The sequence below is a fragment of the Cydia splendana genome, chromosome 9 (assembly GCF_910591565.1).
Source record: "Cydia splendana chromosome 9, ilCydSple1.2, whole genome shotgun sequence".
Classification (NCBI taxonomy): Eukaryota; Metazoa; Arthropoda; class Insecta; order Lepidoptera; family Tortricidae; genus Cydia; species Cydia splendana.
This window is the reverse complement of record NC_085968.1, coordinates 12,321,762-12,345,732: the sequence shown is the minus strand read 5'-3', so window position 1 is coordinate 12,345,732 and position 23,971 is coordinate 12,321,762. Positions and strand designations below refer to the sequence as shown.

The 23,971-nt window shown below is 38.4% G+C and overlaps 1 protein-coding gene across 1 annotated transcript in view; it reads left to right on the top strand.

The window, feature by feature from the left end:
* Positions 1-10,663: 10,663 nt before the first annotated feature.
* LOC134793591 (rho GTPase-activating protein 100F) overlaps positions 10,664-23,971 on the top strand; it is a 73,963-nt gene continuing 60,655 nt past the window's right edge. Inside the window, exon 1 of the mRNA XM_063765213.1 lies at positions 10,664-11,178. Coding sequence (XP_063621283.1) covers positions 11,092-11,178 — 87 coding nt within the window. The 5' untranslated portion in view covers positions 10,664-11,091. The remainder of the gene's footprint in view (positions 11,179-23,971) is intronic.

The following is a 23,971-nucleotide window of genomic DNA, read 5'->3' as shown; positions in this document are numbered from 1 at the left end:
CAAGGCTACTTATTCTTTTATACCAAGTGAGTGCCGAGGCTCGTACATCTAATTTTAGCACTTTCCACCCCTTTGAGACACCGGGCGCGGGGCAATAGGTAATGAAACACCTCAGCCGATCGATTGGAAATAATGGATCCATAGATCGACATAATTACGTACGTAATTACAAAAACATTGTCCTTTTCAGGCGTATACAGCGTATACTCGTGGGTTGTTAACTAGGCAATCTAGGTATCGACATAGGCTAGGGTAGGTACCTACCATACCTACTATAGTTACGTAATAAATGGCTTAATAAGAACTGCGTTATGGTGGGAATGTAATATTCTTGATGGCTTAAAGTTACGTAGGTACCTAAGTAGTGTAAGTAAATACTACGAGTATTTGATTTTCACGGTTCTTCTTATCTAATTCTACTTACGTTTAAACTAATTATTATTTTTCACAATGCTGTCGAATACTCTACGTAGGTAATTCTCTTTAGTTCATTTTTAGTGTTCACCCAGTTCACCCTGAAAACGCAATAAGCTTTAAAAAGCTCTTTGACAATTACCTGAAGAAGTCATGGAACTGGTGGTTGAGAAAACATTTACGTATTTAACGGCATGTCTCGGCGCTAAGCGGATCAAGAGTGGCGGTTGACACGGTTTCAGTGGGCCTACCGCAAACCACGTTCGACGTGTTGCGTCTCTGTCGCACTTGTAAATTCGTACGTAAGTGTGACAGGGAGGCAACACGTCGAACGTGCTTCGCGGTAGGCCCTTTGAGCTTGCGGGGCTTTCACAAAACATACCGGGACTCTCGGTACCTCAAGCGAGAAACTCTAGTGACTCAAAACAATCGTGATCTCCTAGTTATTTCACAGATTTTCCGCAAATCTAGAGGCCGCCATACGCTAGGAACGAGCTCCAGATATAAAATGGTTTGCGAATTAAGTAATCAGACGTCCTGTGTTCTTAGGCATAGGTAAATATTGGTCTCACGACGCAGGTGAAATCACGTAGGTACCTAATGCTCGTATGTAAATCTTGTGCGATGACGCTGAATTAAGACAATTTAACAGGAACGAAAAAAGAAGACAGAGATGAATTATGAATACCTAATATGTACTTACTGAAAAATGTGATAAAATATAGAGTGGCTATATGTAGAGATAAGTTTATTAAACATTCGTGTGTTTGACTTACTTATATTTGTATATTTTACAGCAGAGATTTGTGCATCTGCTACTAAATCATAGAATTACTAATAATGTTTTAAATGCATGGAAAATGGCACATTAGGCTAAAGGCCTCCTAACAAGCATTTGCCCAATCCCAGTAGAGTAAGCTCGTAGAGACTGATGAAGGTGATTTTATTTTATTACTCTAATAAGTAACAAAGCAGTATAATAAAACCGAGGCATTGTGAAACTACAAAATAAAATACTATACAAAGAAACAATATACATACTTAAAAACAAAATACAAATGAAACATTAGATTTTGGGCAACGACGTTACAGCGTGACTCGGCGTGGGACTCTGCAGGTTGCCCCGGAACCGCCGAAATACCACACCCTTTTGATGTATTAATATTTTAAATGTTTATACTTAATAAAGACTTTCAAGTAAGCTAATTACTTTATAACTTTAGGTCATTAATATTACGCTGAATGGCCACAAGCTAAATTGAAATTTCCCCAGCAAAGAGCGTTGTCAACATGGCATAACCGTAATATTCCGGAACCAGCCAAATCGCTCCCTTGCCTGACAACTACGATTATATAGTAGGTATACATATTTAGCCTAACAACATCACGGAAAAAGTTTAAGAACAGGACCACACGTAAGAAAAGTTTTGTTATAATCTGAAGTCATAATGTCATAAATCTAAAATGATGTCGCTAACTTAACTACCTACATAGATTATTTACCTATGCATGAATAACGTATCTGGGTATGTTGTGCCCATGTCTAATCGAAATCAAGTTATGAATTATAAATAAATAAGGGCGTGACAATACCTACTACCGAAAAACTACTAACTAGACATAAACAAGTACGTGTAAATAGGTACTGAAAAACTGGTTTGATTTTATTTGTTTGTTTATTAGGATCACCAACAGAAGATACAATTTTACATACTATTTAAAAGGCCACATTTATTATTGATCCCCCACTTAAAGGCAATCACTGAATGCATTTAATTTGGACATTAAGTTAACACTCAGAAAAATACTTAGTATAATTTAAATTAATAAGATAAGATAAGATAAAAAATAGTTTATTCAAGTAGGCATATATATTACAATGCGCTTATGAACGTCAAATAAAGCTATACCGGCTCCAACCGTACACCTCTGCCTCGAGAAGATTTAAATCCCCCCTCAATTGGAGGAGGGTATCCCAATACGGGACCGGCAACAAACTCGGCGGGACACATCTTTTCAAAACATTATTACATCTTATAATTAACATGCATTACGAGTAAATAAGAAAAATACTAATCTAGAAGAAGTACTTTACCACCTATAAAATACTAATTAACAAAGCACCTACTTAATATTAACAATAAATTTTCCACACAACGTAACTAAGGTAAGATGAGCTAGCTGAGCCTCTACCATCAGTTTTAACATTGACATAACGCTCACGTCTACGTAATTTACTTTCTGTACATCTCGCTTGCACTATTGCTCGCATATGCGAGTACGAGCGAGATGCATAGAAAGTAAGTTACGTAAACGTGAGCGTTATGTCAATGTCAAAACTGGTGGTAGCCGTACTGAGGTTGTCAACAGATAATAAATAACTAGAATGCGAGACGTTCTCGTCTCGCATTCAAGTTATTATGAGGTTTATCGTAAAGTTCGTAAACAATTTAGGTACAAAAGCTGTTTCGGATTTTATCTGTGGTTTAGAAACTAGTAATCCTACAGTGAAAGTTGGTTTATTTGATATTTGTGTTGGAGTCCATTTAAGTTGACTCTTCACCGTCACGGCATGCGACAGAGTGTGGAAGCGCCAACATACTCGTAAGCGTAAGGCCGCGGCCTGAACGCACGAGACCAGCGGTGCGGCAGGCGGTAAATCAAGGCGATTCATACATTTGGTCCAGCGAAATATATTCATTAAGATCATGCAGTCCGCGGCCTAAAATTCGTATGAAAGTATGACGCTTATATTAAACTAGCTGTGCCCGCGGCTCCGCCCGCGTGGAATTCGGTCTGTGTCAGTAAGCGGCTAATTTCTAATCCTAATTTCTCTCCCTCTACCCTGGAGGCGGAACTTGAAGTAAAGTTGACAGATGGATATGCTAGAGTACTGTAGTCCAGATAATAGTAGTTTATGTGACTGCTACATAATGAAAGGCATTAAAATACGAGTGTGGGTTTATGAAACGAATGAAATGAGTTTCATAATAGTATCACACGAGTGTTTTAATGCCTAATTATGTACAGTTACATACACTGCTTTATCTACACACATATTATAAACTTTCTATGATATATTCACTAACCTCATATTACAGCCGACATTGGGGCACTTTCCTCTCTGGCGGAACTCGCGGATATGAGATGGCGTCTCCGAAATATCTTTATCGTACATTTTACACGAAACTTTTGTATAGTTACTTTAAAAACAACAAAACAAATTATTTTTTACTTACATACTAATTAAAAGATAAACTGTACGTCAAATGGCGGCAAATGAAAACTTTTTTCACGCATGTCACGCATCCGTAGTTTTTTTTTTAATTCAAAGACAAACTAGAGTCGGGGTCGATTACCATATCGTCCGATACCAACTTACAAGCGAGATTTGTCAATATTGTATGCAATTGTCATTTGATTTCGAATAAAACGTCATCTCGACTGATATTAGAATAGGGGTCAAATCAAATTGCTTTTTTTTTTCAGAGATGTTCGAAATTTGAATGTCATTACCAAATCGATTTTGATATAGTAATGAAGCTATTACCACATTTTCACAGATAAGAAATTTGCTGTAACAAAACAGTTTATCGTAATGTGGGCCATTATTTACGGATTTTGAAGGTATCATAGAGAGTTTATGATATGTGTGTAGATAAAATATTTTACAATTAGGTACCACTAAATAAAACTGTACACTCCAAAATCAATCGTTTTTTTCGCCCTTATTCAAATTTTACACGGACGATACAGTAAGGTAATAGCTAATAGCCATACACGTACGGATTTGCCCGCCGGATCTGCCTGAAAGATGTGTGAGATGTGTCTGACGGGCACATCCCGATCCGTTGGTTTTTAGCATGGACAGCGGACAGACATCCGGCGGACAAATCTGTGTCTATTTCTCGCCACACATTGACGGATGTGCCCGTCAGACACATCTTTCAGGCAGATCCGACGGGCAAATCCGTACGTGTATGGCTAGGTATACGCGCGCGAGCGAAAGCAAAGCGGCCTGCCTGACTAGAGCGCAACTCACCGTGGTCTTCTTCAGACTCCTGAGGAAGACCACGTGCCTCTTGTAACCTCAATGCGTTGCGAGACTTTCGCGAATGATTCGATTTTTTTCTGGAAGGCATGGTAATGCGTATAAAATGCGAGTCCCAAATCGTTTGACTCCGCCAACGACCAGTGCCGGATTAAGATATTTTGATGCCCTAAGCATTTCTAGACCATGGTGCCCCCTCTCCCTAGGGTCATCAAGATTACATTGAATATTTTTGGTAAATTGAGTGACGTTCATTGCCGCATTACAGCTGAGAATGGAAATCAGTCACATCATTTTATCACGAAAATTGACAGTGCCGCAGTAGTAACGTTGCAACAGAGAAATGCTGCTGCAGTCGCCACCCGAATGTCACCTTTATCATATGTCAGAAAGTTATTGAAAATGCGAGCGAAGCGAGTGCGAAAAAATTTCTATATAAAAAACGCAATTTGATAGACAGTTGTAGGTACATTTTTACTTTTAGTCCCAACCAGGCGCGAATCCAGGATTTCATACAGAGAAGGGATGGGACAGTTTTCAATCAGCCTAGCTTCGCATAGGGCTCGATATTTAAGGGTCTCAGCGAGGTTGTTTTCATACAGAAAAGATGAAAGAAAGCAGAGCTTGGAATTGACCAAGTGAATTAAATTGGCGAAGTGTGAGCAAGGCAGAAGGCCCAGCTGCGAAAGAGGAAAGCTTGGATTTGGATCCACGCCCAAGTGTAATAATTAAGGCAGAAGATCAACTTTGCCGTAAGGCAGAAGGCCTTGCATAAGACCTAACGCCGAACTGCAAAAGAGTCGCTTGAAATCGAATCTATGCATGTACTCGTAATCACGACTCTTCTACTGCTCGCTCTTGACAGTTTTAGGTCTCAGGATCGCGGCTAAGGAGCAACTCGGCAGCTAATAAACCTTCAGTCAGTCTCAGTCTTAATGGCGCAGCGACCCAAAATGAGTCTTGGCCTCCGATACAATTGGCGTGTACTCACACGCCAATTGTCTCGATCCTGAGCCATCTCCCGCCAGTTATCGGCATGCAGACCGCGCAAGTCCGCTTCAACCGCATCGCCCCAGCGATACCTGGGACGTCCGATCGGCCTCCGCCCTACCGAGCGTCCCAGGTATGCCCTTTTAGCGCCGCGATCCTCCTCCATTCTCAAACCAAACCTTCATTAATAAACCTTCCATACAAGTGATTTTAACGATTTAAGATTACGATTACTGACGGTTCAGTGCAAAAAACTGACACTACAGATGTCAGGAATTGGTACAGTCGCCTGCATTCTGCAATAATAGAATTAGGTATATACATATTGCACAATGACGCACGCAAAAATGCTTTTATAGCCCTACAAACAAGATCGTGTCAGATATTTCACGCGTTTCATAGTGCAAGAACATAGGCCTCCCCCTTCCCCCTTAAGGGGGAGGCCTATATGTTCAGCAGTGGACGTCTTATGGCTGAGATGATGATAGTGCAAGATACCCACAAACATACACGGTGGCTAAAAAATAACTGCATTCCCGTTGCTAATTTTTTTTCGCGATTTCGGGGTTGGTCCCTTAATAAAAGTTGCTCAGTATAATCCCAAAACCTCCCTGGCAACGGGAATGCAGTTATTTCTTAGCCACCCTGTAGTATATACCTATGTAGTAGTCATTTAGTAACGACACAATTGACTACTCAATCCATCAACCTTGTGATCAAGATAACGAATGGGCTGGTGCTGGGATTGTTCAATTATAAAAGAAACCGGTGTTGGCTTGTTTTTTTTAATTTTCCCAATTTCATTATGTTTCTGTTACATTAAGCATGGTTTTCTTTGTTTCTGGAAGAAATCCTTTCAATTACCTATGATTATTATTCGCCCTATATTTATCTTTCAGAATGTAATGTACCTACTTTACCTAGAAATAACCGAGAAAAGAGAAGATTTCAGAATAATATAATTTGTACGAGATAGGAATTTGTAGGATTAGGTATAGGGATAGGATAGTTAAAACGCTAATAATAAAAGTCAATTCCGAGTCAGCGATTAAATAAAATCGTTAAAAGTAAATCAAATATTCTCGACTTCAAGTTAAATAGCTGCGGATTGCTGTGTATATATATATATACTTGTTAAGAGCGCTCTTACAAGAAAAGTCGAAATAATGCAAAATTGATGATACTAGTCGACGAAATTCAGGACTTTGCGCTCATTATTAGAAACAATGAGTACTTGTTCCAGTAAAAGCGTCTTCTTATCTTTATAAATATCGTTGTAAATATTAGAAAAAGGACTTATTAAATTAGTAATGATTTTTTTTCTGATGGTCGTTTCCGAAAAACCCCGTGAAGCACTGAATGGCGAGCTCTTATTTGGAAATGTTGAGAATTTTACTCTGCTAAACCTGGCTATTTTGTATTACTAATACCCTGTACTTTAGGCATATCAAACTATATTTTTCCTACATACCTTTGAGAAAGAGAAAATCAAAGTAAAACGAACTCGATTTTCTCTCCGAAACAAGTGTCAATTCCTACGAAAATCTACTTAATATCGAAGTCATTTTCATACTCAAGCAATCTGCAACGTTTGCTTATACTGTTGGTATACATTAGTGTTTATGAAATTCTACTATAATTTTTTGGCAATTTTTTGAAAACTACTCTATATTACCGATGACGCGCGCTGCGCCAGCTCAGTGCCGCGGCAGAGCTTGTAGAGGCAGGACGTGTGTCGGTCGGCTCCGCACATTTTCAACGGCGACGACGAGGTTTTTTATCATTGTGTGCGGCGGGCGCCGTGTAAAACGCTATACTGTGTGCGTGTAAACCGCAACGAGAGACTTTGATCCTAGCACTGTTTTTATAGCATTATAATTTATAATGGTACAGTTTAATAAACTACCGGACAGGATTAAAAATATTTGAAACGACCTGACATTCTATATGTATTTATTTGACTCAAGATAGTACTCAGGGTCTGATGATGGAGCCGGAAGGTGGTCACCGGTACCAATCAACCATGCAACTAAACCACTTCGTGTTTAGGCTCGTTTTATTCATCTCAACAAGATCTTTGACACAAGATAGTACTCCGGGTCTGATGATGGAGCCGGAAGGTGGTCACCGGTACCAATCAATCATGCAACTAAACCACTTCGTGTTTGGGCTCGTTTGATTCGGCTCAACAAGATCTTTGACTTAAGATAGTACTCAGGGTCTGATGATGGAGCCGGAAGGTGGTCACCAGTACCAATCAACAATGCAACTAAACCACTTCGTGTTTAGGCTCGTTTTATTCGTCTCAACAAGATCTTTGACTTAAGATAGTACTCAGGGTCTGATGATGGAGCCGGAAGGTGGTCACCGGTACCAATCAACCATGCAACTAAACCACTTCGTGTTTGGGCTCGTTTGATTCGTCTCAACAAGATCTTTGGCACAAGATAATACTCAGGGTCTGATGATGGAGCCGGAAGGTGGTCACCGGTACCAATCAACCATGCAACTAAACCACTTCGTGTTTAGGCTCGTTTGATTCGTCTCAACAAGATCTTTGACACAAGATAGTACTCAGGGTCTGATGATGGAGCCGGCAGGTGGTCACCGGTACCAATCAACCATGCCACTTCGTTGGTTTAGTTGCATGGTTGATTGGTACCGGTGACCACCTTCCAGCTCCATCATCAGACTCTGAGTATCACCTAGTGTCAAAGATCTTGTTGAGACGAATCAAACGAGCCCAAACACGAAGTTGTTTAGTTACATGATAGACTGGTACCCGTGGCCACCTTCCAGCTCCATCATCAGACCCTGTGTATCTTCAGTGTCAAAGATCTTGTTGAGACGAATCAAACGAGCCTAATCATGTTACTACATGGTTGATTGGTATCCGTGACCACCTTAATCATCATCAGATCCTCAGTACCAGTTCGTTTTTAAACCCTCGTTGATACAAACTTTACAACCTATAGGTACCAAATGCAATGACGAAACATGTAAATAAGCAAGTAGGTACCTATAATTTCTTTCGAGTAATATACCTTCATAAGTACGAGTATGGGGCTATTCATAAATTACGTCGTTTCAAATGGGAGGAGTGGGGGGGGGGGGGTCTGGACATCGGATGATGGTAACATGACGTAGGAGGAAACAGATTCATCCGAAGCTTGATTTTTGGATGATTTAAGGGGTGGGGAAGGTCAAAAATCGTCAAAAATAGATGACGTAATTTATGAACAGCCCCTATGTACATTTGCACTGCATTTAGTATTTTCGTACTTACCAAATAACAGTTTTAGAACTTTAAAAGTTAAGTACAGTTAGTGTTGTTATGGTTGATTTCAATATGCTTCGCGAAGGATCAAGAATGTTTAATCCATCATTGTAGTGCGAGTGTGGCAGAAGGGATCGGCATACTGAGCTCGCACGGACTGCCGCAGCGCGTAAAATACCTAAACTCGCTCAACGCCGAAATGTAATAGCGCTCTTAAATCAAAATCAGCTGTCAAGTCCAATACTAGTATTAGTTTTATGGTTTTAAGTCTTATCTTAGTTTTATTTATTTTCGAACTTAAAGACCAATTAATTTATCACTATTTTCCGCCCATTATAACATTTGACATTTTTTTTTCGGCATGTCTTGATGAAACGGTAAAAATACTCTAATGGTAGAAATAATATAATTTCGGGACTTGCTACAAGTAATCCGGTCAACACACGGCGCACCACGCTATCCCCAAATTAAGGGCTTTGTCGTATTAGTTGGATCATTCATGATATCGTTTATTTTCTTTTGGAAATAAGTAGGTAGAAGCGGCTTTGGTATCATACCTGCTGTCAAACGAACAAAACGGAATTTCCATACCAAAAGTTGAATATCTATACATACTTGAACTTCATTACAATGATACATATTTAGCTATTCCCTATATTTCATACTCATACAACTAATAAGTAATTACTTTAAGTGGCAATTCCATAAAAAACATATTCACTTAGTTCACAGTTATTGCGCGGGTGATGGATGCAGCGTTTCTAAAAGTTTCAGGCTAAGGATTTTGTTTTTTACTGTGCACAGAGTGGTCGTTGAAATTCCATTAATCTGAGTAGAAAAGTGACGGGACGATCTCAAAGCGGCCGTGAATTTGATGAACGTCAGAGTGGCTGGACCATATTTATTTCAGTACGTTATTAAATCGTTTTCTTACCTAGCGGTAGCGAATAAGAAAAAATATTACAATTTAAGTAGCCAGCCATACAGCCTGACATAAGCTTGACGACTAGTTTAAATCTAGTAGTAATAATAGTAATCACTTTATTGTACACAACATAGGTTTACAAAAATATAAGGGATCTCTTCCAGCTAACCTTCGAGTAGATGAGTGGAAAACTCTAGTCAAAAATTCTAGTAAATTATTTACCGAATCTTATACCTTTAAACGAGCAATTCTTGTATATTTATTTATTTATTATATGTATTTCGGGGATCTCAGAAACGGCTCTAACGATTTCGATGAAATTTCCCATATGGTTTAGGGGGGCAAAAAAACGATCTAGCTAGGTCTTATCTCTGGGAAAACGCGCATTTTTGAGTTTTTATATGTTTTCCGAGCAAAGCTCGGTCTCCCAGATATTTAAATTTTAAACGAGCAATTCTTGTTTATTTATATGTATATAATATATTTCGGGGATCTCGAAAACGGCTTTAACGATTTCGATGGAATGTGCTATATGGGGGTTTTCGGGGGCGATAAATCGATCTAGCTAGGTCTTGAAGGAGAACATAGACTTAATATGTATGTATAGAATATAATTATACTTCAGTCTACATTGCAAATCTTACTGGTCCTACCATCTAGATGCTCTCCAAGTTCGGTTCCTTATGCGGTTTCCCCCGTCTGCGGGTCGGTCCTTTAATATGTACCTCATTATGAACACATTGAATCATTCTTTAATCATTATGTTCTTAAAGATAATTAAGCCTAATCACATTTGCAAGAATTACGTAGGTATGTGTGATGTTTGGGCGAGAAGTCCATTTAATCGTCATTTAAATTAATGCAAACCAATCAAAGGTATACATTACAAAAAAAAAGGTAGTCTTTCGTAAATATGTATGTACATAGTAAGTGTTATTAACTGGCCTCAACTGATATCTATCAGTGGTACCTATCTAGATAAATCTACGAGTTTGACTCAAGCTGGCAATTCATTGACATCACGTTTTACTCACATCTAATCAGAGTTAGCACTTTAACGTGATCCATGCATTCATCCCTACATTAACGGCACGGCGCTTATCGCCGGACGTAGGCAATTAAAAGGTCGTCTGCCTTCGTCTCGACTGCACCGCGACGGTCTAGCGACCGGAAGCGGCTCGCACCAAATAGCGGCATCGATCGCCAAAAAACTAACCCACATACGCACTGGCAGCGTAGCCGGAATTATTAATCGCAGAGGGAGTAGGAGGGTGGTGTGAGCGAGGGCGGTGTGGTCGGGCGGCTGGCGCGCACGCGCGGGCGGCCGGCGGGCACTCCGCGAGGAAGGCTCGCGCGCTCCGCCCGCGTCCCGGCCGCGATGCGCGAGTCCCCGGGCCCGCGGCCGCGCCGGCACGCGCCGCGCTAACAGCACCCATGCAGTGGCGAAAACTTACCAGGTTGAAGTCTTCGCCGGGCGGACAGTCGCGCGCTCGGAGGATGCTTTGCTGCGGCCGCAGGAAGGTATGCGATCCGATCGATAGCGCGCGCCGAAACCGTCGCCCCTCCCGGCCCGGACGCCGCCGCTTTATACCCGTTCGACGACCCCAGCGATATCGCTTCTAACTCGTGGATCCTCTCGTCCCGCCGGTCTGCCGTTCTCGCATCAGATTCTGACGTGGTCTAGCGAAACGTTAACTTTGAAACTGTCATCTTATTCAAGTTTCCGACCTCAATGTTCAAACAGAACCCAAGCATAGAATGGTGGTAGCACTGGCGGATGGGTCACGTAAACATGGTGCATGGTAGTAAATCGATCAAGTTTCAAGTCTCTGCGGGATACTATTTGTGCTTCACGTTAGATGTATTTTTGTAGAGAGAAATTCGTACAAAACTACGCATGCATAGAAACCGACAAATTAAGTATATTGAAAATGCTATAAATAAACTTCAAACTTACATTATAATCATCACTGAAACATTCAAGTAAGAGTTTAAGTTATCATTTAGCGAAAAACCTAATTTTAAAGTAGTTAGTGTTGATTTGATAATGGGTTGTGAGTAAGTAGGTTACTCCGGGATTTGCAGCATCTTTCGCCATCTTGTCTCAAGACTAACTTTAGCTACCTACAAGAAACTCTTCTATTAATATTTGCTTATGAGTATAACTCAAAGTGTCTATTACACTCTTATTGATTATTAGATAAACTTGACAATGTATGAAGAGTGACCAGGAACTTAAATTCTTCTTGCTGGCTTTTCAAATCTTTATATGAATGTTACCTTTCTAAGAAATAAAATTAGTAAGGTAAACGTGGTAAGGTAAGGGAGCGGTGGTGGCCGAGTGGATATGACGTCCGACTTTCAATCCGGAGGTCGCGGGTTCAAATCCTGGCTCGTACCAATGAGTTTTTCGGAACTTATGTACGAAATATCATTTGATATTTACCACTAGCTTTTCGGTGAAGGAAAACATCGTGAGGAAACCTGCATACATCAGCGAAGAAATTCAAAGGTGTATGTGAAGTCCCCAATCCGCATTGGGCTAAGCGTGGGGACTATAGCCCAAGCCCTCTCGCGCATGAAAGGAGGCCTGTGCCCATGATGATGATGAAGGTAAACGTACCAGTGCTCGACATGCTAATGCCCAATAGATGACACCCTGCTGTCACCTCTAATGACAATGACTTAAGTTTCAAGATGACATGTAGGTACTGGGACCGCGTCGAGCACCAGTACGTTTACCTTACAGGGGACATTTCAAGTTAGTGTCTCATTTCTTACATTTGTCTGCATTCGTAGTACCAAAGTAGCACCTACTGGCTTACATTTATTGAATTGTTCCATTAATCCATTTTAGTATCTTTAACACTGATTAATGATATTAATATATTTCGAATTCGCAGACGTCGTCGCTTAAGCGTTAATAATCTTAATTTTTTTTTAAATAACGTTAGTAACAGCTATGATTCCGGATCTATTCATCAAAATTCGCCACACATTGCACCAATTGCCCGTAAACAACATCCTATCGGTGGAAATGCATTGAATTTCCCGCCAGAGGCGTGGTTTTAGTTTTGATAGATAATGCGTTTGCGCAGAACCGCGTTGAAGTCTTCTCCGTATCCGGACTCAAAGTAGACGCTTTTAAAGCCATTGAATTTTACTATTTTTAATTGATAATAAAATATTGATGTGAGCCTTGATTTTCGAAGACGGCTGGATGACTCGACAATAAGATTTTTATTTTAAAATGCTTAACATAAATTCATATTTAGAGGAGAGTGGACCACCTTATTCTCCATACAAACGTAGTTCTCACTCTCCTCTCTTAATATTAACTAAATATTTTTAAACAGGTTAATGCTTATTAACTTCAGATGTTTATCGATTTTTTTTAATTATTATAAGTGACGAACTTTCACGCAATCAAAATTTTTCGCTTTTATTGAACATTCGATTTCACGGAGTAAACATATTTTACATTTCGTTTCCTCCTCTCACGCAGTTATTTACTACCGTAAAATGGGGTGAGTAGGTTTCGCGGGGAGAGGTGGGTTATGAATGGGGAGAGAAGGTTTGAGAGGGGGGTGAGAAGGGATTTTAAGGCTACTGCTACAAAAATAATGTATTCCAATTTAAAATGGAGCTATAGTAATACGCATAATAAAAAAAAATCGATCCAACAATCTTCCAAAATCACTTTTGTATGAAAACCCCTTCTCACCTCAAATACGAGGCACTAAGGGGTGAGGTGGGTTTTCCTCTTTATCGTCAAAGTTATGAAATGGAACTACCCAAACTAGAATACAAAGGTCCGGAACACTTATTATATACACCATTCAGTTTTCATATGTAAAAATAAAATGTTATCGAGGTTTGAATTTCAGTTTTGACCCTACTCACCCCATTTTACGGTACTAAACAACTTTCATGCTTTTCAGGCCCATTTGCATTACAATAGCCATGAAATTAGGTTACGTGATAAAAGTATCATTAGTGTACAGTGGTGAGTAACTGCCCGATTCGAAGTTTAAGAGCCCATCAACGTGCACACTAGCGCCACTGCTAAATAATCGTGATTATTTCAATTTAACGACAGGTATTTAAAAAAAGGGGGCCGCTACGTAGTGTAACTATTGTGTATTTAAGTACCTTTTGAATACATCAAACTAGTTTTTATGTTGCTGGATACATCGATCTAGGAACTCAAAACAAAAACGGCCGTTTTAACTTTGGACGCATAGATTGACGAATCCCGATTATTTAGCAGTGGCGCTAGTGTGCACGTTGATGGGCTCTCGATATGGATTACATGTGTCAGTGTCAAAAGTGACGTTTCCGTTTGAAGAAACGTCACATTTGACACTGACATATCTAATCCATATCGCTTCTAGATCTATTAACTGTCGTATCTTTAAGTTCGAATCGGGCCGTATAAAAATGTTGTATATCTTTTCACTGACAGGGTGCTTTATACATACATAGTTCGAAAATGGGAAAGAAAGGGCGGAATGTATTGAGAAACTTGAATTCCTTACATAAGGTAAACGTACTAGTGCTCGACATGCTAATGCATAATAGATGACACCTTGCTGTCAGCTGTCACCTCTATTGACAATGACTTAAGTTTCAAGATGACATGTACTGGGACCGCGTCGAGCACCAGTACGTTTACCTTAGTTATACTTTAATATCACTGCCTTGTGTCTGACACATTTGAATTTGTTTCAAGAGACGAAACTCACCCAACCAATACTTACGGTGCGATTCGGGAAATGAATTAGAGATTAACTAGATACGATATAGTAAACATATGTGACGTCCTACGGGTAAAGGTACCTTATAGCGGTTGGCGTTTACGCTATTATTAACGCCGCTCCAATATTAATGCGGCGCTATGCGACGTAAGCGCCAGCCGCCATAAGGTATCTTTTGCCGTGGAACGTCACATATCTTTACTGTTTCATATCTAGTGAATCTCTAATTCATTTCCCGAATCGCGGCGCCAGCCGCCATAAGGTACCTTTTGCCGTGGAACGTCACATATCTTTACTATATCGTATCTAGTTAATCTCTAATTCATTTCCCGAAACGAGCCGTTAGGCATGTTTTTCGATTTAATTTCGATATGCCAGATACATGTGAGTAGTAGAATAATTTGAGAATTGGTATCTAGAGAAAGGGGTGCAAAGTGTTAAAAAGCGTGAGACGATTCAATTTTAATTAAGGTCATTATGTTTATTTGTATTATTAAATATAAGCAAAACTTGATAAGGGATTATTATGTTATACAATCTTAATTTACCATCTTTACAAATGATATTTGTCCGTCAATGGCGAACAAAACCTATGGGCAAATTGTAAATTTGAAACATTATTTTGATTTAAATTATGTGTGAATCAGTATATAAAAGTATACCTAACTCATTTTCTTGCATACTTACTTACTTACACAAGCAGCTATTTAAAATATTCAACACTTCAAAGAGCGTCAGTAGGTACATAAGCACAACCTCGCCCTTGTTCAGACAGCCTAAACGAAAATTACAATATTCCCTTGCCGTACAAACTTCCTCCAGTGGTTTTGTTGGTACATAGTTGACTGTAATTTGGGTCTAGCGTTGTTGACATAACTAGCGAGGAACCTAGTTACAGCAAATTGAGTGGAGTTGTCGCCGCAGAACCCGTTATGATGGTCGGCCTAATGTGACTTCATAAAATCACAGATTGTTGATTTTCAGGCAACATAGTTGATTGTGCACATATTACTAGCAGAAGTTAAGCCAACGTAATTATTGGATTGTTATTATTACAGTGAACATTAATATGCCGTAATCCTGGACCCCTATTCGACAAGCGACGTTTGACGTATCGTGTTGATCTTCTGTTGATGTGGAAAAAATCATAAGTTCTCGAATACAAAATTTGACATTACGAGTAGTAATTCACAGTTAGGTGACAACTAAACCAAACCGAACCACCCCGAGTTCAGAGTTGAGTTTTGGTTGTACCAAATGTATTATCCACAGTTGATCTAATCAACACTTGATAGAATCAACATGCAATAAAATCAACTGTTGATTTTACGTGGATGCGAACGCTGACAGGTTGTACATGTCGAATTTGGCCCCTGTTACAAACCTAGGAACCTATTGAATAATATTATCCAAAACTTATTTCTTAATGTAAAAGTGCCACAAGGAAATTAGTTAAATACGTATAATTAGTCAGTCCCATCAATTTCTTGTCTAAATACAAGGTGCTCACGAGGAATGCGAAAGATTTTAACCACGCATTGCTGATGTCAAAAGAAGGAAAATATGTAATATGAGTTTAGGTAAAATTCGCAAAAAATATTTTTTTTGTGTTTGTTTTTATTTTTAAATTTTTTGAATGTATTTAAATGTTATCGGTAAACTTGTCACTTAAAATGGATTTTTTTTTGTAAAACTTAGGTTTTTGCAAAGTATTACTTGTCACTTTTTGACATCTATCAAAAAGGTTATTTAGACTTCGTCCCATAGTAGCAACATCACCATCAAAAAGGCGTTTTGCACTATGTAAAAATAAAAACTTTTTTTTAAATTGGTATTAACTCTGTAACTAGGCGAATTTCAAAAAAGTTTATGGGACATATTTGTCTCTAAATACGATCAGGAATACGCTGTTAAAATTATTCGGTTTCCTCATGTTACACCGTGTATAGAAGAATGAGATAATAGATAATTAGAGTGAGATAATATGAAAATCTACAGTCGATTTATCAAAAATGTGTCCACGTCATTCCCAATGGTTGAAGCCCTCAAATGATTATCTGAAACTTTGCACCACTCTATAGGAGTTATAAGTAGTTAACAGGGACAGACTAGTACACATTTCACAAACAGCCTTCCTATAATCGTATAATACACTTTTTGAGTCTATTATATTCTCGTAGCAACCACAATCTCGTTAGACGGTTATTATTGTGCACATTTACCACAGACGCCTGAATGCTACGTATTTTTAGCGACATTTTATTCGGGTTGCTTTTAATGTGTCATTTTAGAGGTCGTAGAGTATTTTTGAGGTTTTCAACACGTGTAAGCGGTTTAAATGATATTTTTTGGATTTCGTACTTTACAAATATTGCAGATTGTTTAGTTAGTGCAAGTACTTTAAAAACTGACTTAATTGTAAACGAAATCAAATAAGTAAGTAATTAACTATGTATGTATATCAATATGGATTGGTTAGAAAATATAAATGGAAAATTAATTGGTAGGTACTCATATTGCCGAAATAGAACAAAATAAATGATGGACTCTGTCAAATCTTAATATAACAATACATAACACTAAATATAACTTCTCTTAAAGTTTTGTTCTCGTTTTTAAGCACTAATATAGACTGTAGACCTTTAATTTGACTGACATACAGGTTGCGTGATTAGTTCATTTGTAGAGACAATGAAGTGTCAGCCAGGTGTTTTACTATGAACATTATTCATTAACACAGCGCTTAGTTGAGCTCCTTTTATCGCCCCTTAATAATAGGAAGTGTTGTTTTATGATAGTGTGCGCCTGATAATGTTGTGCACTCTTGTAATGACGTCAAAGCTGCGCTGCCTTAAACATTCAGCGCTAATCATGTTATCGTCAAGTCCTTATACACTGGATTTCCGCTCACGACACGGACATTTTAACAGGTCCCTACAGTTAGGTACCTACTACAGTTCAGCGCTATGTGCAAGTTAGTAAGTAGTATACCTGTGCACACAGAAATGAAAAAGAAAATCGGCCAAGTGTGTCCAACCACTCATAATGGAGGGTACCTTCATACGGTGTATTCCCATTTGTTCCCGGCCCGCTTGACCGCCGCCATACATAAGGTGGGGACAGATGGGAATGATTCATATTAAGCATCTATTCCTACCTGTGCCCGGCGGGGACAAATCAGAATTCACCCATCATACAATACAAAAAGGCATACATGCAAAAGGGCGTATTTTCGCTGCACTTACGTCGTTTTAATAAGAAGATAAGTTTTTCAGAAAAAACTCATTAATGGCTCAACCGATCATATTCAAAATGTTTCTTGTTTTTGTTTTTTTTTCTAATTTTTGCATGCCCGTTCCAAAAGATGACGTTCAGAGCGATTATTTCTAAAATATTCACTAAATCAATAAATGATTTTAGTAACCTTGACTTAATTTTGAAAGATCTATCAAATTATGCCACCCGTTGATTTTACTTAAAAAATAATTAAAAAGCAATTTTTATATATATTTTTTTAGTAGCGGCTCACAATATACCTACACCTACTTTTACAAAATGGCTGTGACATACAGACAGACGGCCATGACGAAACAATTTATTTTTGTCATTTTTGCTACGGTACCCTGAAAATGATACCAGTTTGATTAAGGTTTCAATGTATAGCACTCGCAGCAGTAAAATTCTAATAACGATTTCTTTCTGTCTAGAAAGCCTAGAAGATTTCTTGCAAACCGAACAAAACGTGAAAAAAACTTATTCCAGGTATAAAATGAAAGGCTTCTTAAAGGAAAACAAATTACAAGACAAATTCTTTTGTTTTGCATTTTGACAAAGGCTCTAAAAAGCTGATGTTTCACTTTTCTTTGTGATGTTTTTCGAACAATACGGTCCATTTAAATAACTTGTGGGAGATTATTGCTTTCGAATAAACTGAATAGAACCAGAAAATATATAACGTTGTTTTTAGAGTGAATAAGTGCTGATTCAATCATGCCTGAGTTTAAATACGTAGGTAGTGTCGCGGTATGTAAGTGAATGGGTTTTGTGTCGTAGGTGGTTGATAATAAAATGTAATTTGAAATAAGATTCGTTGGGACAAGTTCAGATCAGGGCAAGGAACGGTATTATTTATTATTAGGTATTATTATTTTCAAATAATAATACAATCTTAATGACACGTGTCACGTCTTCGAGCAACACGGAAGGGAGGCGGCATTCGCACTATTTCCCCTCTGCCGAGGTACAAGATTAGCGCGTCAATATAATCTAGCGCGGGTAATAAAACTAGTTGCACTCATAGTCTAATAAAACATGGTCTTCCATTCCCAGAGTGACACGGGCCTACGTCACAACAACATGGCCGCTATATATAGCGCTATCGCATATTATCATATAGCGCTGTCGCATGATGACGTAGGCCCGTGTCAGTTAGGTGACCTAGAAAAGACGGGAATGGAGTACCAGGCGGAGTATATTATTATACCATGGTTGCACTTGGATTTTTCACTAGACCGAGTCCAGACGCGCGCGTGAACACTGCTGCACAAAAATGCCTGTTTGCTCGGTTTTTTGTTATAAAAAGAGGTCGGGGACATCAAATTTACAAAAAGAAAGTGTTACATTTCACATGTAATATTTTTTTTTACATATCATACGTTTAATTACATTGAAACACAATTATTATATTTTAGTCTCATGTAATTGTTGGATTTATCGATTTTGCTCGCTCAGTACAAATTGCGGATCGGTCGAGCGACAAATCCGACTTCTCATCTCTCAGAATACAATAACATACTTCAACGAAAATGTGTTAGTGTGCGTGTTGTGACACTTGTCACTCGTCCGTACACAAAAAGAGATCGAGGTTTGCAAGATTTGTCTTTGACGTGTGTCATTTTCTATGTATTCGTGTCGTCATTACAGATTGGATTTTGTATGTAAGTGTGTGAGAAGTGCGACTGTGTGCACCTTTCCCCCCGCGAAAAATGGCAGAAAGATTTGTACGGTGAGATATCGCTTGGGCCCCTCCCTTCCGATGTGTCGGAAGCCGGTGTTGCTCGAAGTGTCACGTAGTTCTTCCAAAAAGAAATGAATGAAATGGTTCTCAAACACTATTTAATGCGACAGATTATTTTTACAGGCTTTTGGTATCAGCAGTTCGATTTGTCTCTTTAACTACTTACACAATTATAAATATCTGGGAGACCCACCCAAGTAGCATGGAAGTGTCGGCAACATCAATATACCAGCCAATTAAGAACTTAGAGTGATTTAAGGGACGTATAAGAGTGTCAGAAAAGATTTAAGCTGTATAAAAGGTACTTTACAGACATTATACAGCTCAAGCTGTATAAAATCATTATAAAGGATTCTGCGGAAGCATGGGGTGCTTTATCAGAATATAAAAAATCTACTATAAAACTAAAAGTGTTGTGAGAGACTACAAGCTAATTCTATCGTAAAAGCTGTATACAGGCTGTATTGTAGTAACACTTGGCACTTTTAGCTGTACAAAAGTATCTGTCAACTCCGTTTTAAAACATTAAGTGTTATGAAATACTACAAGCTAATTTTATCGTAAAAGCTGTATACAGGCTGTATTGTAGTATCACTTGGCACTTGTAGCTGTACAAATGTATCTGTCAACCCCGTTTTAAAGCTATTTCTTATGGCGTAATCTTACTCTCCTATAAGAATAGTAGTTGTATAACTTCTGTCTGTAAGGGTATTATAAAACCAAATGAATAAATGGCAGCTATAGTACAGCTTTTTTCTGTATTACTGATAGAGTCGCTTATAACAATCTTTTGGCGTAATTTTACACTCGTATAAGTATAGTAGTGTAATGATTTCTGAAAATAAGTGTATTATAAAACTAAAGGAATATATGACAGTTACAGTCTTCTTCTTCCTCGCGTTATCCCGGCATTTCGCCACGGCTCATGAGAGCCTGGGGTCCGCTTGACAACTAATCCCATGATTTGACGTAGGCACTAGTTTTAGTTTTTTAGTTATTACGAATGTTTTTAATGAATGACAGTTACAGTACAGGTTTTTTATTTGTTATACGGATCTCTAAAGAGAATTATAACTTATGTACGGAGAACCGAAATACAGCCAAACGAATACAAATATTCTATTATAAAGCTGTTTTAATTACAAAAGCTGTAAAAGACACTCCATTTATTACACAGCACAGCTACTAAGATTATAATGCTCTCCAACTATCCTGTAGGCTGTTTAAAAATTGTCGCCATTTTACAAGAAAAAAAAAACGTATTTGTAAATATAATTAAAGAAATACTTGCAAATATTTAGCACACTAACGCCGTGTTATGATTACCAGCTAAAATAAATTGTTTAGCCTTAGAATTAATATTTATAAATATTTTTGATACTCTAACCTTAAAAACAAACAGTAACTTTACCGATTTTTGATGTTTTCCTTATGGTTTCTCTTTGTTATTTTGCAGGCGCGTAAATATTTTGCCAGAAAAGATACACACTTACACAGGTTCACAATAAATAATAATCCGCACTTACCAATAATGTAAAATTCCATTCAAGTCCTGTATAATATTTACTTTTACTTTTACCATCCACTATACCACTTTATTGTCGCCATTACTATATTACGAATGAACAAGATTAAGACATTTTAGTTTCTTAAATGATTATTATTCTCTTGTAATTCTTTCTTATAACTCATTTAAAACTTATATTCTTATATCGTACTTATAAGAGATTATCTGTAGTGTTAAGGTTTCCTGTTACACCGAAATATAGCTGTAATGCAGCTATTATGCAGCTTATGTATTGCTTATACAGCTACTCTACAGCTCTAATAACGCCAAAGGCTGTATAATTTGGGCCCTTTTTTTACTTATAAGGGCTGTATAAGCGCTTATACAGCCTTTGTACAGCCTAACTGTACAGCTTATAGTATACAAATAAACTTTAATACAGCTTATATACAGCTTGCAATGCTACTTGGGCAGCTTTGCTCGGAAAACATATAAAAACTCAAAAGTGCGCCTTTTCCCAGAGACAAGACCTAGCTAGATCTATTTACGCCCCCAAAAACCCCCGTATAACAAATTTCATCGAAATCGTTAGAGCCGTTTCCGAGATCCCCGAAATATATATGTTGCAGTCAAAAGTGTGAACTGGTCAAAAGAACTTTTAACCGACAAAAACAGGCAAAACTGCTTTTGACAGAGCATGTTGGTCAAAAGTAGTTTTACCTGAAAATCATACCTATTTCTGGCAGCAGTTTCGTTTTTAGGGCGTAGCAAAAAAAAATAACCCTAACCTACCTATCACTGGGAACAGTTTCGTTTTTAGGGCGTAGCAAAAAAAAAAAACCCTAACCTACCTATTTCTGCGAGTACTTTTGACTGATAGTAACAGTCACAATTACTATTAACCAATGATTTTCAGGTAAAACTACTTTTGACCAACATGCTCAGTCAAAAGCAGTTTTGCCTGTTTTTGTCGGTTAAAAGTTCTTTTGACCAGTTCACACTTTTGACTGCGACTTAGCCGTATTTGCGTAAATTACTCGTAAAAAAAACAAACATTAACACCACATACTCGTATACTTACCTACAAACATCCAGACTTGTATTATTAGATGGATTTAAGTAGGTATAATTTTATTAATGGCTGTATGCATTCACACGACGTGTTATGATAATAACTGACTATTTATACCGTTTGCCTCTCTTATTATACTTACTAGACCTTATTGATATAATAGTGTTAAGGGTTATATAATGATAGTTGATGATTCCAGGGGTTGGTTATCAGAGGACTGCGGTCTCACAAATCGACTTATAATTGCGGAGAACTCCCATGTCTGGGTAAAAGAGTTTTAGATCCCACCAACGATAACGAAGTACCTAGGTAATTGATTTCCAACCACATTTTTTTTTAATTTGTTTATGTAGATATAGATCAATTTAGAAACAACGATAAGTGATAACTTTAAAACCCACAATTAATTAATATATGAAGAATATAAATTACTAAAGGACATAAACAGGAATATAAAACTAAAACTAACGACAATTAAAATAACTAAAACTAAAAATTAAAAATACCTGTCATAATTTGGTGCCCTCGGGAGGGTGTCCAACACGCAGGCAGCGTTCCCGCGCTGGAGTGCGAATTATTTATTTATTAAAATGTTAATTAATTAACTTGAATTATTTTTGTACGATAGAACAATTCCGTTTAGTAAGGAAGCGTAGCGCTACGCGTGCTACGAGTAGGTACACCTGCTAAGAAGCTACGAGGATCAGATAACGAACGATGTTAGGTAAGTACTTGTTATCTAATTATGATGACGGCATTGCATAATCCATTTTTTAATTATAGTTAATCCCGAAATCATGCATCTAGCCAACTTTGAGAATTGTCAAATGTGGTGAAAAACATCGCCAGATTCAGTACCGTAAAACCACCCAACTATATATATATCCAATATATATATATATATTGGATTATTCTAGTAGTACAACTATGATACAAGTTGAACACGTAATTAAGTATCAATACCAATCTTCTTTTTGGTGTTGACTAAGTTAAGGATGACTCACGTTAGACCGGGCCGTGTCGGGGCCGGAGCTTCCGGCGCTTACTTTTCTATGACATGGTTGACGATCACGTGATGCTTTCCATAGAAAACGACGCGCTGGAAGCTCCGGCCCGGACATGGCCCGGTCTAACGTGAGTCATGCTTTATTCTTTCCTTTAGGGAAAATACATATTTGGCGTTTGGACTATAGTTAGGTGGTTCTACGGTACTCATATAAATCTATATAATTTTACACTCAAAGGTGGTTGCAAGTGTTGAGCCCAGTTCATACTTATTACTTTAACTTCACCTTCGTCAAAGGGAAATCTTCCGATATCCTTCACAATTGAAAAATCGGGTTACAAGCGACATAAAAGCGATTCTTAAAAATAGAATCGTAAAAATTCTCTCAATACCGCCATTTGGCACCGAGCAAGTATAGATCGACAATCTTATTTGTTGCGTGCTCGGTCCCTCCTTCTGTGATCAGATAGGGTTTGAATTCGTTTGATTTTAATACAAGTGTCGCATGCCCCAGTTCCGAGTCCAGTCGTCCCGGCTCTCCACGTTCTAGAGTGCTTGAGAGTTCGAGTTGGCACCAAATTTTAGGTCTCGGCGCTTCTCATTAGGCTCTGTTCAAAGGAGACAGACGTGAACGTTGAACGCAGATGGGAGGGCCACCCCCCTCCCAGTATTGGAGCGACTGCAGAGCTATGAGCGACAACCATGCCTTGAGGCACTGCTGCGTCTAGCTGTTATTAAGATTGGTGAAAACCGGCAGTGATGCTTATGTTCATTCGATATTTAAAAGGAGTTTATAAATTATGCATTTCACAATCGCTCGTGGGCTCAATTCGACTCGGGATAGTGACATGTGGCTGAAAATGCCGGGATTTTCGGGGTTAGCATAGCAAGTCGCTAATTCATCACGACGACGACGACGACGACGACAACGACGAAATGACATGAATACTTAAGG